The sequence below is a fragment of the Anomalospiza imberbis genome, chromosome 6 (assembly GCF_031753505.1).
Source record: "Anomalospiza imberbis isolate Cuckoo-Finch-1a 21T00152 chromosome 6, ASM3175350v1, whole genome shotgun sequence".
NCBI lineage: Eukaryota > Metazoa > Chordata > Aves > Passeriformes > Viduidae > Anomalospiza > Anomalospiza imberbis.
This window is the reverse complement of record NC_089686.1, coordinates 54,681,618-54,697,643: the sequence shown is the minus strand read 5'-3', so window position 1 is coordinate 54,697,643 and position 16,026 is coordinate 54,681,618. Positions and strand designations below refer to the sequence as shown.

The following is a 16,026-nucleotide window of genomic DNA, read 5'->3' as shown; positions in this document are numbered from 1 at the left end:
CTGCCAGCAGTGAAATTTTGGGGCTTGTCAGTTTAAAGGAAATGCACAGCTCTTCAGCTGGAAAACTGCAAGAAGCTGACTACAGGGACCACCTCTTAAGAGAAAGCTTCGTTGGGTTTGCCATGTGCAGGCTCCAGATTTGCTGCTTCTAAACAAACCTGGCCTCACTCAGTTTGTCCCTTGTCACAGAAAATCCTACAGGAAGGCTGCTGCTCATCCTGCCTTCAGCTCAGAGGCTGCTTTTACCTACCAGGCTCGAAAGTGACCTGGATTTGTTTTCTGCTTCTAGCAGGAGTCTTCCCATTACATCTGTTACCTCTCATGATCCAAAGCCGAAGGATAAACATGCAAACCATATTTTTCAGGAGGGTCAGGCGGAAAAAAAAAAAGGACTCCTGTGTGCCATATTAGCTGGGCAGAAGAGGAAGGAGCTGAGCTGTCTACTTGGGTTTTCTCTGTGGCATATTCCCAACAATGTTATTTATTGGGAAAGGGTGAAAAATGCGTCTGATTCCGAAGGAAGATGTATCAATGCTGCAGAAGGAAAGATTGTAGCCCTTTCATGCTGTTTTTCAGTGCTCTTTGCTCAAATGCTCTATTCTTCTAACATCTGAACTATTGATTTAAATCATCATCGGCTGGAACACTTGCTAGTTTTTGTCATGTGTGTAATCTAGACTTACTTTGGCTGGAACAGAAACCAGAGTTAAGTCTAAATTAATTCTTCCTAGTAGAGTGTCAAAATCCTGCCCAAGCAGGATGGATTGATTGATTTGCAGTGGTCAATGCAAATAAACAGCCCCTATGCCATGGCTGGCTTTTAATCCCTAGTGACCCTAGGTCTCCTCATCATATTTCCTAAATTTCATGTTTTAAAAACACATTACTTTGATCTTACTTAGTTCCTTTTTACTCGACGATTTCTAGGTGCATCATGAAAAATAATTAGAGCCTGCAGCTCCTTCCCTCATGGTTCACTGGGTTCTTTCCCTGTGCTCAAAAAATGCCTGCCACGACTAAATGTTCCTTCTGGAATTGCTTGAGACAGGAGTGATTCGGTCACATGGACCACATTTATGCAAAGATTCTAATTCAGATTAAAGAGAATATTAACAGCCCAGTTATTAATGGGAATTGTCTCCAAAAAGTCTTGCTTGGCATAGCACGGTCATCTAGCTGGCAGGAAAGGAAGGAAAATCAGGAATAACCTGCAGAGCCTGCTGCTGAGACCTGTGTTTGCTTGAGCTGCATCCTCAACATCACTGAGAGGAATCCCTGCTTTCAGAGCTGCTTGAGGCTTTTCAGGACAAATCTCTTCTCCAGATGGATCTTTCCAGACTCTCACTCATCTGTCATGAGGTTTTTTTCCCCTCTGCTCCTTTTAACTGCAGGTTTATGGAATTTTATTAAGTGCCATAGCTATATCATTGCCTGTCTTTTAGATTTATCTGTGGCCTAGTCTTTCCTAATTCCAATTTAATGTATTTATGTCTGAATTCTTTTATTTTACAGCCATACCCTATTGTTTCCATGCAGTATCAGGAGCAGAACTTGATACACTTAGTTCCTTTGAAAAGATCTGCAGTAAAACAAGTTCTGGGGTCTCTTGTCTGAGAGCTCTGAGTATCTTTCCATTCTGTCTGCAGCTGCCTCACCACTCAAAAATAGGTGGACAGGAATAATAAAAGCAGACCCTGATCCGGTCATTTGCCTTTAGAGAGCAAAATGCTGTGATCATGCAGAATTTAACAGTACTTAAATCCACTCAGAGTATCCCTGAAGTCAACAGAAAGATGTGTCCACACATTCCAGCCCCATCCCCATGCCACAGTCCATTGATTTTATTCTTTCCCCCAGAGCTGTTTTGATAGGAATATAGTGATTAAATATAGGGAAAGAGAAGGAAGCCTTACAGTGAGCTGTGCTTTTAGGGCATTGCTTGTGCAAAGGGCACGTATATATGTGCCCCCCTTTTTAAAGGGAAAAAAAAAAGCTATTTGCTATCCATGAAAGCCTAGTCTGGTAGATTTATTAGAAGAATAAAAAGGTCATAAACAGATAAGATCAGCTTCCTTCGCCAACACAGGGAGAGAGGCTGCTACCATGCATTTTTCAGACTTTGACCAGTTAATGTCAGCCTTAATTGTGATTTTGAGGTGCTCATTCACAAGGAGATGACATGAATAACCTTATTTCAGAGGCCAGTAAGCTGCAACCCACATGTGTCTATTGACTGAAATTAACTGTTCAGTGGCAGTGCTGTTCCTGACCTGTTCCTAGGCTGGATCATTTGGTTGCTGAGTCCATACTAAATAGTTCAAAACACTGAATATATTGCACAATTTTGAGATCTGAGAACATCTATCCTTTTAAAAAGAGAAGTGAGTAGCTTTAGCACATTTATGATGAGCAGCTTTCACCTTTCTGCTGTTTGTGGGACATCTCAGCACATATTCAGCAGTAACTTCTAGATCAAAATGAAAAAAAAATGACATTTTGACAGATTCAGAGCCCATGGAAGTGGCACTCCTGCATATGTTCTCCTGGTATTTTAACTGAAAGGCTACAGAGAGATGCAGGATGAAGTGTTTATGGAATATTAAATGGAAGGGAATTAAAACAAGTCTGGCTAAAGTCAGTAGGTGACAGACACCAGTTATGCTTTCATTCCTGGAATATTCCTGCCTGTGCCTGGCATCACCTATTGAGGTATTTTTAAGCTACTGAGGTATTTTGAGCTGTATTTTTAAAAAATTGTTCATTTCTTTATAGTTCAAAGATTGCAGAACTGGATTATGAGGGGTGACCTTGGCAGTGATGAAGGGAATTAATTGCAAGCCCTGAGGATCGAATCCATCCAAGTGCAACTGCTGAAGCTGGCAATGCACTCTACTCTCAGTTAGATACTTTCCCCCCTCTCTTTTATGTTGTTTGTATAAACATGCACTGCTCAATTTTATTTTTTTTCCAACTCAACATATCTCACACCTGGGACAGACCAGCCTTTCTTCCACGTTGCTGGCTGTAAGCAGTTTGTAGTGTTATTGTAGCTCTTCCAGAGGAGCCCCTGCATCTTCTGATCTTTCTGTCTCAGAGCAGGGGTGTGATACAAACACAGATTATTTAAATTCTCTGCAAAACCGGGAGGAGAAGACTCTCCCTGTATATGAACTGGAGCAGCACAGAGCAGACTGTGTGGAGAGACAGGGGAAACATTTCAAGTACAAAAGAGGGTACAGTGAAACAGAAATTGGATGATAAAGGCTGTGTTTGAAGCTGTGGGGGGTAAAGTCAGGTTTTTGGGCTGTCTTGAGACGTGGCTGCTGTTTTTCATGTTCTGAGAAGTCTCAGGTGTCACTGGTAGAGGTGGGACAGGACACCTGAAAAATCACCCATTTCATGTGGTCCTGGGCAGTGTGCTCAGCTGACCCTGCTTTTGACCAAGAGCTTTGGACTGAATGATCTCAAGAAGAGCCTCTCATCCCAGCTGTCCTATGCTGCTGTGGCTCTAATTTTGGTATTTGCCCTCAGAGTTCTTTAATATCTCTCCACTTGGTGATTTCCCACTCAGCAGGAATCAATACCTTGTTCCCTGGAACAGGTTCTTCAGCAGGCAGTGGTTGATCCTCACCACCTACCTGGAGAAGTGTCAGGTGTGTGACAGTCTTTGTCCTGTCTGTTACAAAACATTTGTTTGAAAAACACAGTTTTCTGCTCTTACAGTGGTTTTACCCCAGTGCTGGGTGGAAATCCCCGCAAAGGCCATGACTGACCAAAGCCACTTCTGGTGAAAGTCCCTGTTTGTAAAAGTGTTGAGAAGTGGAGAGATGATCCCTGGCTGTGCTGTTCAGCAATGGAGAGACAACAGGCACTGTGTGTGTGTTTGCGTGTGTTACCACCCTGCAATTACAGCTCCAGCAATAATTACTGTAACTACAGCAGAGATGCCCACGTTAAGCTCTTGGCTCCTGCTCCTGAGTTTCCATCTGCTCAGATAAAAAAGAAGGTGCAAGAAGATGAGAGCCTGGCAACTCAGCTGCCTGGAATCTCGGGGCTGGTGCACCCAGGAATCTCCAGTGCCCGTGGGCAGCCTGGGTTGTGCATTGTTTGCTGTTTGCTTTTTGTGATGAGCAGTAAACCAGCATCAAGATTGAAAGGAAAATAATCCAGAGAGACCTAAAACAAAGCTGTTAAGAGCATTCAAGAAACACGGGAATGAGTTAGGCAAGGTCTTCTGGCTTCTTTTCCCACCTTTTAGACAGTGCCTATGAGAATAATAGAGGACTGCCTGAGAGTGTGCACCTCTCTGCTTGACTCCTGCAGGTTTCTGTCTTTCCTGACCCCCATCTTTCCTTAAGGACAGCCTCCTGATGCCAGCACTGTGCTCTTGTAACTAACACAATGAAAAATCAGTAGTTCTGGGGATGAAAGGTTCTGTGCACGTTGCAAAGAAGGGTGATGGTAACAAGCCAACAAGTTTCTCCTTTTTCAGTAATTGCTGTTGCCAATTGAAGTGAATATTGTTTCCTATTGGACTAAATTGCAGCCCTTCCCTTGCAGAACTTGCCTGTTTCCTGAGGAAGGAGTTATCTGGTGCTTTAACAAAGGCCACACTAAATAAATACAATCCTGAGCCTTTGCTGTGCAGCAGCCAGGGCTGGCAGGTTGTTGGGGGTTTTGCTGTTATTGTTCTTGACATCTTTGTAACACATTGCTGAGAGCCAAGCTTCACTGTAGAATAAATATTTCTGGGTGTAATTTGTGATAATAGCAGCAATCCTTCTCTCTCTCTGACCTTGTGGAGATTAGACCTAAGCTTTCCCTGGGGTAATCCTAGGTTGGTGTGTCTCTGCTGGGTTTCCTTTTCCAAGGCAGTTTGCACTTCCCCATCCCATGCCTGGGCTGCCCTGACCTCGTGGTCACTTACAGAGCTAAACTGCACCACTTTATTCACGTGGTTTTTACAGCAGCTGCTGAACTGAGTGTTTCCAAAAGCACCTCTGCTCTGCAAGACAAATCCTATTCAAATGAGTTGCATGTCTGAGCTGATTCAGACCTGGGTTTAGAGTCTTCTGGGGCTGAAGCACCTGGGGTTGATCCCATGGGTGCTGGTCCAACGTGTTTGCTGAGACAGGAGGGACCAGGCTGTGCTTTGCTGGTGATGCTGCTGGAAGGGGCATTTCCAGCCTGGAGTCAAAACCACTGGCAACTCGAGTTCCACTGGAGAGTTTGTACCTGCAGGTCTCTCTTCCAGGGATTGGAAAGTCTATCATAATGTGTAGAGAATAGAAGGGGCAGGCAGAAGCTGGAAGGTTTTATTCCTTGGCTTGCTGGAAAACTTTCTGCTGCTGGAAGGAATTTGGTTAACAATTCCTCACTCCTTTGGCTTTGTTCAGAAATGGAAAATATCCTTCTAGAGAAATAGGGAGCTCTTCTTGGACAGGTGCTGCAGAACTGGGGATATTTTCAGTGGGAAAGGATGAGTTTTCTGTGATGCAGTTCCAGAAGGTGGTCTGAGAGGAACAGGAGCATGTTAGCATGAAATGATAACAGGCTAACATAACCTGCTCAGAACTTAGCTGCTTGTAATTATCCTGCTCCCAGCAGCCAGACTGGGTGATTAAGAGTTCCCTCTGTCAGCTCTGCACTATGCCAGGTAGCCAGTGCTTAGTTCCCTGTTGGGGCTGCCAAATTCTTCAGGAAGGATCTCTCTGAAGAGTTGGTGCAGTGGAATATCACAGAAACATATGTGCCTTAAGTGACTTCCCATCTGGGATCCCCATTCTTCCTTGTACAAGAAGTTACAATGGTTTAATTAACATACTTTGGGGCTACTTTGGGGCTGCTAAACTGTCTGTGCTCAGACACTCAAGACACCTAAAGATAAGTGGCTTAATCTGAGAGCACAGTTTGTCCCAGCATAGTGACAGTTTGGGCTCTGTACAGCTTCATTCACAGTCAGGGCTCAGAGGTACCCGCTGCAAAGAAAATAACATGAAAGCCAGTTTATTTCTCAAATAATTTTCTTCCTTCATGGTTCTTTTGAGGTAGAAACCCTGGGAAGAAAGGTGTGTCCCATCTGTTGTAAACATATTATTGATTACTCTTTCTTTGTGCTTGAGATGCAGAGCATTGGTTGCTGAGAGAACAATTTATTGAAGCAACAGGTACTCAAGTGTAGGGCAGGATTTTAGAATGCTGATATTTTCCTCAACAAGCTGAAAAAGAATAATTGTGCACATTGAGTGCAATGGTGTTAGAATAGGCTCATGTCATTTTTATCCTATCAATCATTGATGCTTCTGTGGTTTGTGATTTGCTTTTTGGCAGCAGCATTTTAATGGAGCCGAGAAAAAGAAAGAAAAAAAAAGGTCCTTGCCATTTGGCATTAGAAACAAAAATTACTGTTTTTTCATGATAGGCATTAGCTGAGAGAGCAGCTGAAGCTTGAAATTCCTCAATGTTCCTGTAGGAAGCACAGAGCTGCTCCCTCTGCCATGGTCAGCATGAACCAGGTTGGGCCTGTTGCAAGAACAGGTTTTATCTGAGCATAAGAAACCTTCATTCTCTTATTCCTAACAGAATGATTATCTAATCTATTAATATGAGACTATTTAAGTGTGGCTTTTTAGAGGGAGAGAGATGGGGTAGCAGATAACTTGATATGGAGACTTGAGTGACAATTGGGCTTTTTCATCTCCCTGTGCTGCAGGTGTCGGGGTGTAAACGAATATTGCTGGTGTCTTACTCCGGCATTTGCCATCTGGGCATAAAATCTGCAACTCTGTAGTTCACAGTCCATGAGAAATAGATACAAAACTTTGGTAATTTGACAAGTTGCTTTGTAGGAGGGCATTGGTTATGCCTCTGGCCTCCTGGTTGTGCTGGTATTTGACCACAGCCTCCTGAGGGTGTCAGGGTAAGAGCTTTTTTTCCATGTGTCCTGTCAGCATTGCTCTTGGTTAGGCCAAGCTGTGACCTGCTGAAAGATCTCCTGCATCCACATATTGAGGTTTTTGAATCATTTTAATTACTCTCATTTGAGATTCAGTAGTTCATACACTATAGCAGGCAAAGCAAGAGGCTGCTCAGCAGTACTGCTGGCACTAAGAGCAGTCTTAATAGCTGGAATTTGTGGCATCTGCTGAGAAGCTCCAAATGTTGAAATGTAGTGCATGCATGCTCTAAATTTAGGATATTTGAAAACTGAAAGAATTTGAGCCTGGTCAATTAAATCCACCTACCAGAATCCCAGAGTTAAGCTGTTGTGTCTGCCATTCCCAGTGCTGTTTAGGTTCGGTGATGATGCCCATTGATAGGATCATAAAAATCCCAGAGATAGAACCATAAAAAGAGTTGGAAATTAGGAGATTTCACAGTCTTAAACACAAAATGGAAGAACAAGATGATTTCTTGTCTGGCATAGAAAGACTTCGTTGCAACAGTTGTTTTCATTAAATTCAGGACACTTCTGTTGCTTGCATTTCTCATATCTGTAACTTTACATGGCACTATTTATTCCTTTTTTTAAGGCAAAATGCAAACATGGAACTCTATGCTTTCCAGTAAAAAGCAGAAACAAATTCATTTACCACTGGAACTTTCTCTTTGTTCTGCACAGCAACTCTTCAGTGTTTTAAGACAAGAGCTGAGGAGCAGAGCAGAAGCTCCTTGAAGATTTAGGTGAAATGTGTTCATTGAGCAGTTTGCCATTAAGACAGTGTGATGTCTTCCTGCAAAATAATAATTTAAAATCTTTATAAATGCCACACTGGCGTCTATTTGATCCAGCAGTGATGTTACTTCTCCTTCTGAACTTTGATTAATGGCAGATTTTGTGTCTTACATGGCACTATTAGAAAAGTGCTGTCCATTCATTCACAAATGCTACACCCCATGGGCTTTGAATGCCCTTTATTTAAGCAAATGAACTCTTAAATTACATTATTGGGTGGAGTGGGTACCTGATTTTAGAACACACATTGCATTACTAGATTCTTTACCTAAGAGAGCTGCAAACCCACATGTGTTGGTGTGTCCTTAGTGCCTTCATGCTAAATTAATTCCTGGAACATCTCAGATTCTAGGAAAGTGAAAAGCCAAAAGATTCCTTGGATTTTCATGAAGAAAGCACTGACATCAGCAGCGGGATGACTGACGACACTCAGTGTCCCTGCTCACAAGAGTGTGACATGGCACAGGAATGTCACATCAGTCAAGCTAATAGAAAAACAGGAGTTTGATCAACTTTTTCTTAGTCCTGAAATGGAAAAAAACATCTTAGAATCATCTTTTTAACCTTGAAATGTTTTGCCTCTAGATACCAGTATTCTGTGTTTTAAAATGTCTTATTTGGAGCACTAATTAGGTTTTGGCTTGTGCTGGGATGTAAATGGGAAACGTTTCCCTGTTCATTGTGAAAACCCCTTTGCTTTGGTAAGAATTGTCTTTGTTTAACTGAACAAACTCTTCCAGCTATAATTAATTGAACAGTTCTCAGTATTCCAGAACTGCAGAAAAAAAACATTTCTCTTTCTGGCTTTTTGCTCACACAGCTTTAACTGGGAAGCTCGGGGCAGTTTTCATTAGCGTGGCAACGCTCCGTGTCAGGATTTTACAACTGGGCCCTGAAAACCAGCTCAGTGATTGAATCTGGCAGCTTGGGTTTGGCTCCAAAGCCAGCATATGCTTTTAACATATGCACGTTGGCAAATCAGATTGAAGTCATAACTAAAAGAGCTGCTATCTCAATCCTGCTCCTGCTGTTGGGAATTACGTGTAATGGGCAAAAAAAAATTGGGGAAGGAGGAGTCTGGGCTGTGGGTAGTGAAGAACCAGCTGACCCCTGGTAAATCTGCTTGCAGATAGCATGGGATTTTTTTTTTTTTTTTTTTTTGGTTTGGTTTGGTTTGGTTTGGTTTTTGTTAGTTTGCCAGTGTAGCTGCTGGAATGCACCGTAGGAGTTACCGCTTGGTTTTTCTGCCCACAGGATCAAGGCTGATCCAAGAATAGCAGACACCCCACTCTGGCTCTCTGCCCGTGTTTATCTCTGACTATCACCTAACGTGCTGCTACAGGCTCATTCCTTTCATGCATATAAATTGTGCTCCTGTCCTGTTCCAAAATGTTCCCATTTTTTCCTTTGCTGCTGGAATTGTCGGGCATGGCAAGGTTTTCCTGGGTTAGATTCCTCCAGGTGGGTCCTGGGTACCAGGACTCCACATGTTGGACTGGTTGGATCTTGTCTGGAAGGTGGTTTGTGCTTGCAAACCAGGGCAGTCACCTTTTTGTAAGAGTTGGGAAAGGCTTGGATCTGATGTAGACGGCTTGGCCAGAGCCAGTGTTGGAATAATCATGGAATCAGGATAATGGAATGGTTTGGCTTAGAAGGGGCCTTAAAAGTGATCCCCGCTTCTGTGGGCAGGGACACTTCCCACCATCCCAGGTTGCTCCAAGCCCTGTCCAGCCTGGCCTTGGACACTCCAGGGGTGGGGCAGCCACAGCTTCTCTGGGAATCTGTTCCAGGGCCTCCCCACCCTCACAGGGCAGAATTCCTTCCCAATATCCCATCTATCCCTGCCCTCTGGCAGTGGGAAGCCATTCCCAGTGTCCTGTCACTGCAGGCCCTTGTCCCAAGTCCCTCTCCAACTCTCCTGGAGCCCCTTTAGGTACTCCCTGAGGTCTCCCTGGAGCCTTCTCTTGTCCAGGCTGAGCAATCCCAGCTCTGCCAGCCTGGCTCCAGAGACAGGGTGTTCCAGACCTCAGAGAATTTCCATGGCCTCCACTGGACTCACTCCATATTAATTGAGGTCAGGACTGCAATTAGGTCCAGACACAGTTCATCCCCCAAATTGTTTGCTGTAGTTGTCACCTTATGAAGAGTTTTAGGGCACTGAGGAGTTGGGAGCAGCAGCAGGAGCAGGATTGGTGTTTTTCCCTTCCTCTGCATTTCCTCCGTGTCCATCAGGGCTCCAACAGCTCCGTGTGGGGCTGGGGGGACAGGCGGAAATCTGTCACATGCTTGACCCCATAACTGTGACCATATTGTCATGGTTAAACTATCCTGTATATTTATCTCCCTCTTAACAACAACTGTATACATTTTAAGTTGGTTTTCATTATTTTCTGCCTCTCTAGAAACCTTCCTCCTGCCTCAGCTTTGCAGATGTTGCAAATATGTTTTTCTAATGAGACACATGGCACATTCCAGAGCAGCACCAATGCTTGTCTCGAGCCTGAAAATGAAATCTTTTCCTTGTTGGTAAAGTTTGTAAAATGTGATTACAATAAATAAACCATAGAGAGCTCTTTTTAAGTTTCATAGTGAATTCTCAATGATTACTTCATGTTACTTTTTTTAAGTGAACTTAAATTTAGTTTTTCCTTTGATTTGTAGCAACATGCAGTAAAACTTGTCTGATGCTGCACCTTATTTTTAAATGTGGTTTGCAAAGGATGGAAAAGGTGTTATTTCTGTCTGTGGGAAGCAGGATCAGAGCTGCCAGTTCTAGATTTAAACTACTCTTGTACCATTTTATATTGTCTATATAAAAAGGAAACTCTGAAGGCAGATTCAGTGGAGAAATGATCCCAATAAATATAATATTAACCAGATGGCTTTCATTCCATTAGTGTCTGACTGCAGGGTAACTCTCTAAACTCATGGCATAGCCAAGCCAAGGCCTTAGTAACTTGATAACGATCCACTAAAATTTGAGAACTCTTATCTTCTGAGATGTGAGCCAGTCGTTGTTTCAAGGGAAGTCAGAAGAACACTTTTTGGGGTCAGTTGGATGTGATTAAATTTCTTCTTCCTTTTCTGTAAGGATCTGGACTGTCTGCTTTGAAAGATGTTGCACATGTTGAGATGATCCTTGAATAGGGCCCATCATGGTAATTCCTATTTTTTTCTCCTGTAAATGTGGGAAGTTCTTGAAATTTTGTAAAATACTTTTGAATCTGTGAGGAATAGCTCCTGTCTGAAGCTGGTTGTATTTTGGAGCAACAATTTTGTGTTTCTTCTAAATCAACATCTCTGTTGTTATTTTATTCACATATAATTACATACTCTGAGATATATTTTTTTCTCCCTGCTGCTTGGTTTTAGTGTTTGAGAATCCAAATTGTAAATATGCCACTGTTTTCCATATCAGTGTGCGCCAAGGTTTGAGTTTTGGATACTCTTGTCTTGCCTCAGAATCTCTTCCCTTCTCCAAGTAATGAGACTTCACTCTGATTTCTTTTTGACTCTGTTGCCATCCTTGGGGTTTTTCCATCTGAGTGACTTTGAGCCACAGCGTTTGATTCCAGCAATGAATTCAAACATTACCTCGCTGCACTGAAAACCTTTCCTTTTTATTTTTTAGTCTTTCACAAAACCCCACACTGATCTTTAAAGATTTGGGATTCTTCTCCCCAGGAGCCTCTGTATAGTTCCTGTAAGTCAAACACGATGGGTGACCATGGGCTATCCCACTCTGACCATAAATACTGTGAGATTTCCACGTGCTTTAGTTCACTCAGACCATTTAGGCCTGGGGACAGGTAGGATGGGAGACTGTGCCTATGTGGCTCAGGCTGCCAGGAGGGAGGAGAATTTTGCCATTCCCACCTGCTTCCATTAGGACAGTGTTTTCTTTCCTGCTTTAGAAGAAGGAGAGCCTTGTTGAGAAGAATAAGGTTTTTCTTTCTTGCTGTTGCTGTCACCGTTGGCTCCCACTTTGTTTTGCTGTGGGAGAGCAGAAGGCAATTAAAAACAGCAGAGAAGAGGTGGGGCAGCAGTGAAAACGTTTTATTCCTTCTTTTTCCCTCCAGGTTGGAGGGGGCTCTGAGCAGCCTGGGCTAGTGGAAGGTGGCCCTGCCCATGGCAGGGGCGTTGGAACAAGATGAGCTTTTCCCACCCCAAACCGTTCTATGCCTCTGTGATTTTTCAGCAGTCTTATCACTGGATCCTCCTGGGGGCACAGCCAGGGGGAAGGAATGTGATAGAATGGCTGTTTCTTGGGGGAAACCCCACTGTCTTCACCTGAGTTAGCAGGTGCTCAAAGCAGAGGAAGGATCATGTGATTTTCTAACTCCCCTGGAGTGCTCTCCTTTTTGCATACAATTAATTTCCCTTCACCAAAAATACCTTGATCCCAGTGCTCCTAGAAATACCCAGAAGTGTCCACTTTGAGGAATGATTTATTTGTGATGGATATCCCTGAAAGTCTGTGATCCCACAGCTTCTCCTTGGGATGCTGCATGTGCTCTCCACATGCCAGTCATGTCCAAAGCGATTCTAATGAAAGTGCCTTTTCCAGGAAAAAGTTATCCTAAAGCTTGCTGTAAATTCTCTGCCAAATGCTGCTTGGCCTCCTTGGCTATGTCTAAATAAAACAAAGTGGTTTAGCTCAAAGGAAGGGGGAAGCCCATAATAAAGTCTGCTCTTTCTCAGAGCACTCTCACCCAGCTCCAAGGTGATCCCCTTGGGAATGGAGTGGCTGTCCAATTCCAGATGGAGGGAATTTCAGAGAACTTATGGGTGGAATATTGACAGCACATGACAGTGTCAGACCTCAGTGTGATCCTTCACAATGTGTACAGAAGAGGAGCAGTTCCTGTGCCACTTCCCAGTCCTGTGCACATTCCCAGTTCATGCTGGCATCACTCCAAGACAACTTCATGGCAAAAAAAAACTGGAAGAAACCATGGTGACATTGCGCTTCTAAGAAATCTGAGGGTCTGTGTCCCCAGCGAGCTGCTGCTGGAATATGACAGCTTCCCAAGGCTGGATCACTTCATGTATGGAATTTAATGAGCTGCCAAATGCTTCTAAATGTCAGGAAGACTAGAGGAAAACGGCACCGGGCAGAACATGGCACAGGCAGGAGCACAGAGGCAGAAATTAATTCTTTAGCTCGCAGCATCTCTCAGTTAATTTTCCATGAAGGTTTCTCCCCTTCCCCTCCTGCAGACTGTGAAATGATCAGTGATTCCTTAGGGGCAGATGGATGCCCAGGTTAAGGGCCACAGGGTTGAGAACGGTGTTTTATTTTCTAGGAAATGAGTAATTTCATTTATTTTCTTGGTGCAGCGTGACCCAGCGTTAGTGTTTCATTCAGCTGAACTGCACCTCTTCTTTCTGCTTCAGTCCAGGGATAATGCTGCTTATCTGGTGGAGTGTCAGTGAGCAAAGGAAGATAAAGCTGTGGCCAAGTTGGGAGAAAGGAACTAGTTGGATAAAAGCAGAGGGAAAGAGTAAAAAGCCCATACTCAAGCTAGAAATTTTGCAGAGAAACAGTTTTTTCAGCAAAATAGCAATTTAAGCCATTATAGTGAACCTCAATAGAATAATGAATAATAAAGAATTATTTATCCAATTTGCACAGCAATGCCAATGGTGGGGTTTGGAAAATCAGGACAGCAGGATGAGAACGTCCTTCCTGATTCTGCTTTTTACATTCCAATGTCAGCTCCCCTTTGGACACAAGGAGAACCGGGCAGTCTGAGCTGTCACTTTTAAAGCCTTTGGAAAAAATCTGTTGAGATTATAAAAAGAAACAGAAGGGGGTGGGGAATCTTTCTTCTTGCCATTCCTCCCAAAGCAAGTTTTCCACATCCAAGGTCTGCTTGTGTGGAAGCCATTTATAACCCTGGCACATGTGGATTTTTTGCAGAGTGGAAATTCCTTCAGGATAGGTGTTATTTCTGGTGCAGACTCTGTGGCATTCGCTGCTGGCTGACCAGAGGTTCTGGCTGCCCAGGGCCCTGAGTCAGTCACCAGGGTTTGATCAGGGACATGGTCCCTGCCCAGCAGTGTTCCCATCATGGGAGTGTCAGGGAAGCTGGGATGTGGTCTAAATCTTTGTTTACCACAAAAGGTGGCAGACGGAATCTCTTGTAAGATGAGCTTTTCAGTGCTCCTGAGCATTCCCAATCTAAATATAATTTAATTCTGTATTTATTTAATTTCGGTGCTTTTAGCCTCCCTGGCCTACCTCTCTGCCCTCACCACCACTGTGGAACTTTGAATCCCATGCTAGAGGCTCTGCAGAGTACATAGAAAAGATAAATAATTATTCTGGCTCCTCTCTTAAGTACCTGCATTCAGAAAGTGTGAATGGCTCTTTTCCAGGCCGGATAAGAGTTGAAATTCTCTGGAGCAGAGAATTTGCTGAAAGGCATCTCCCAAATGCCTGTGGATAATTCCTGCTCTTCCCTTAAGGAGGTCGATCAGCTCTGAATTGGATGAACTGGAATGATTCATCCAGTCCCTTTCAGAAAGTCTGGGAAAGGATGAGCTGCTGGGTCGTTTTCAAAGTGGTGATTGTAGCAACCCTGATATTCTGATTTTTTGACAGAAAGGAAGACTTGATAACAAGAGAAAGTCAATGTCCTGTTAGAAACACCCTGGCCCTGGGCAATCCAGGATCCGGTGCTTAAAACACCTCTGGTTTTGTAGATGCTGTTTCACAACTCAGAAGAAAAGGAAGAGAAGAAGAGGGAAAAATAGTGGGTGTGTTTGCAGAGTGATAATGGCAGCGTTTCAGGGTGCACCTGGCAACTGGGAAAATTGGAACAGCACATATTTTTACAGAGTGGAGTTATTCCAGCCAGAAGGGTGTTCAAAGTCGTGCTAAAGGGAGCTCTGCTTGTAAATCCCATTATGAATAAATGGTTTCTAACGGGATTGGTGCAGCTCACTCTTCCTGCCCTCGCACATGTACACAGGCACAGCTTTGAAAATGCCTTTCATGGCTTCAGACGCTTTCATTAATGCCCAAATCAGTTCATATTCCCTTATATATATTTTTTTTCCTCTCTGAACTTCGTAAAGGAATTGATCCTTTCTCCCCTCAGTTCTTTTCTTTTGAATGCTTAAATGGAACAGGCTTTTTTTTTTTTTTTAACCTTTTTCCGCAGCATTAATGAAGTCGTTACTGGGAATGGGAGAGGTGTTTTCATGACAGCTGGCACTTCCAAGCCTTCCACTGGGGTGGCAGGTATCCTTGGGGGAAAATCAAGCAAAATAGATCAGTCTGGCTGTATATTGAGAGGCTGGATAGGTTGTGTATGAGAGTATTATGGTAACTATCCATTAATGTGTAATCTCAGTGCTGTGTTCATTCTTACAGCAGGAGTAAGGGGGGCTAATCACAAGCTGGTGCTGCTGCTATTACCTTATTTATATTCCTTTATTGCCTTGCAGCCCTTCATATTGAGTAAAACCTCGTTATTCCACCAGTTCTGTGGTCTGGAGGCTCAGGGGGGCAAAACTGAGGGTCAGGTGGGCAAAACTGAGCTCTGCATAAGAAAGGCTAAATGCAAAAAGCCGTGGGGATAGTCGTAGTGTAAAGATTAATGGAGGCAGGACTGAATTAGCAAGGTTTGAAGTTGCAAACAGTCAAGGGTATTTTTGGTGTTCCTAGCGGAGGAGCATAAAAATAATAATAAATACTAAATAATCCTATGGATTATTTAGAACAACAGACACAGCTATTACATAAGCTGTTCGGGTGACCGAGGCTGAGCAGCTCCTTCCCGTGGCCGTGACCTTCCAGTCCAGTTTCCTTCCTCAGGTGGGATTTATCCGTGCCAGGCTCCCCCTTGCACACCCACGAAGTGTCCTCCAGCCTCAGCCTTTGTTCCATAATGGATTTCTCCCCTCCCTTCACAGCCCCTTCATGCTGCTGCCGCCGCTGATGGAGTGGATGCGGGTGGCCATCACCTACGCCGAGCACCGGCGCAGCCTGACCGTGGACAGCGACGACATCAGGCAGACGGCCAGGCTGCTCCTCCCGGGGCTGGACTGCGAGCCACGCCAACTCAAGTACGTGGGCTAAGCTTTGGGAAGCTCCTCTGGTCCTTGAAGCTTCTTAAAACTTTCCTCTAGTGGTTTTGGTTCGCAAAGTTGAGATTCCCCAGTGGTAAGTTAGTGTGGTGGGTTCAGTGCTGGCCAATCACCAGCACAAAAACGGACAGTATTAATGGACAGCACCTCTTGCTGCTCCAAAAGAGATGACAAACTCAGAAAGTCCCTTCCGT

General features: G+C 43.9%; 1 protein-coding gene across 2 annotated transcripts in view; it reads left to right on the top strand.

The window, feature by feature from the left end:
- ABTB2 (ankyrin repeat and BTB domain containing 2) overlaps positions 1-16,026 on the top strand; it is a 121,771-nt gene that overhangs the window by 89,442 nt on the left and 16,303 nt on the right. For both annotated transcript variants that reach the window (XM_068194282.1, XM_068194281.1), the window contains exon 4: positions 15,659-15,811. In XM_068194282.1, coding sequence (XP_068050383.1) covers positions 15,659-15,811 — 153 coding nt within the window. The remainder of the gene's footprint in view (positions 1-15,658; positions 15,812-16,026) is intronic.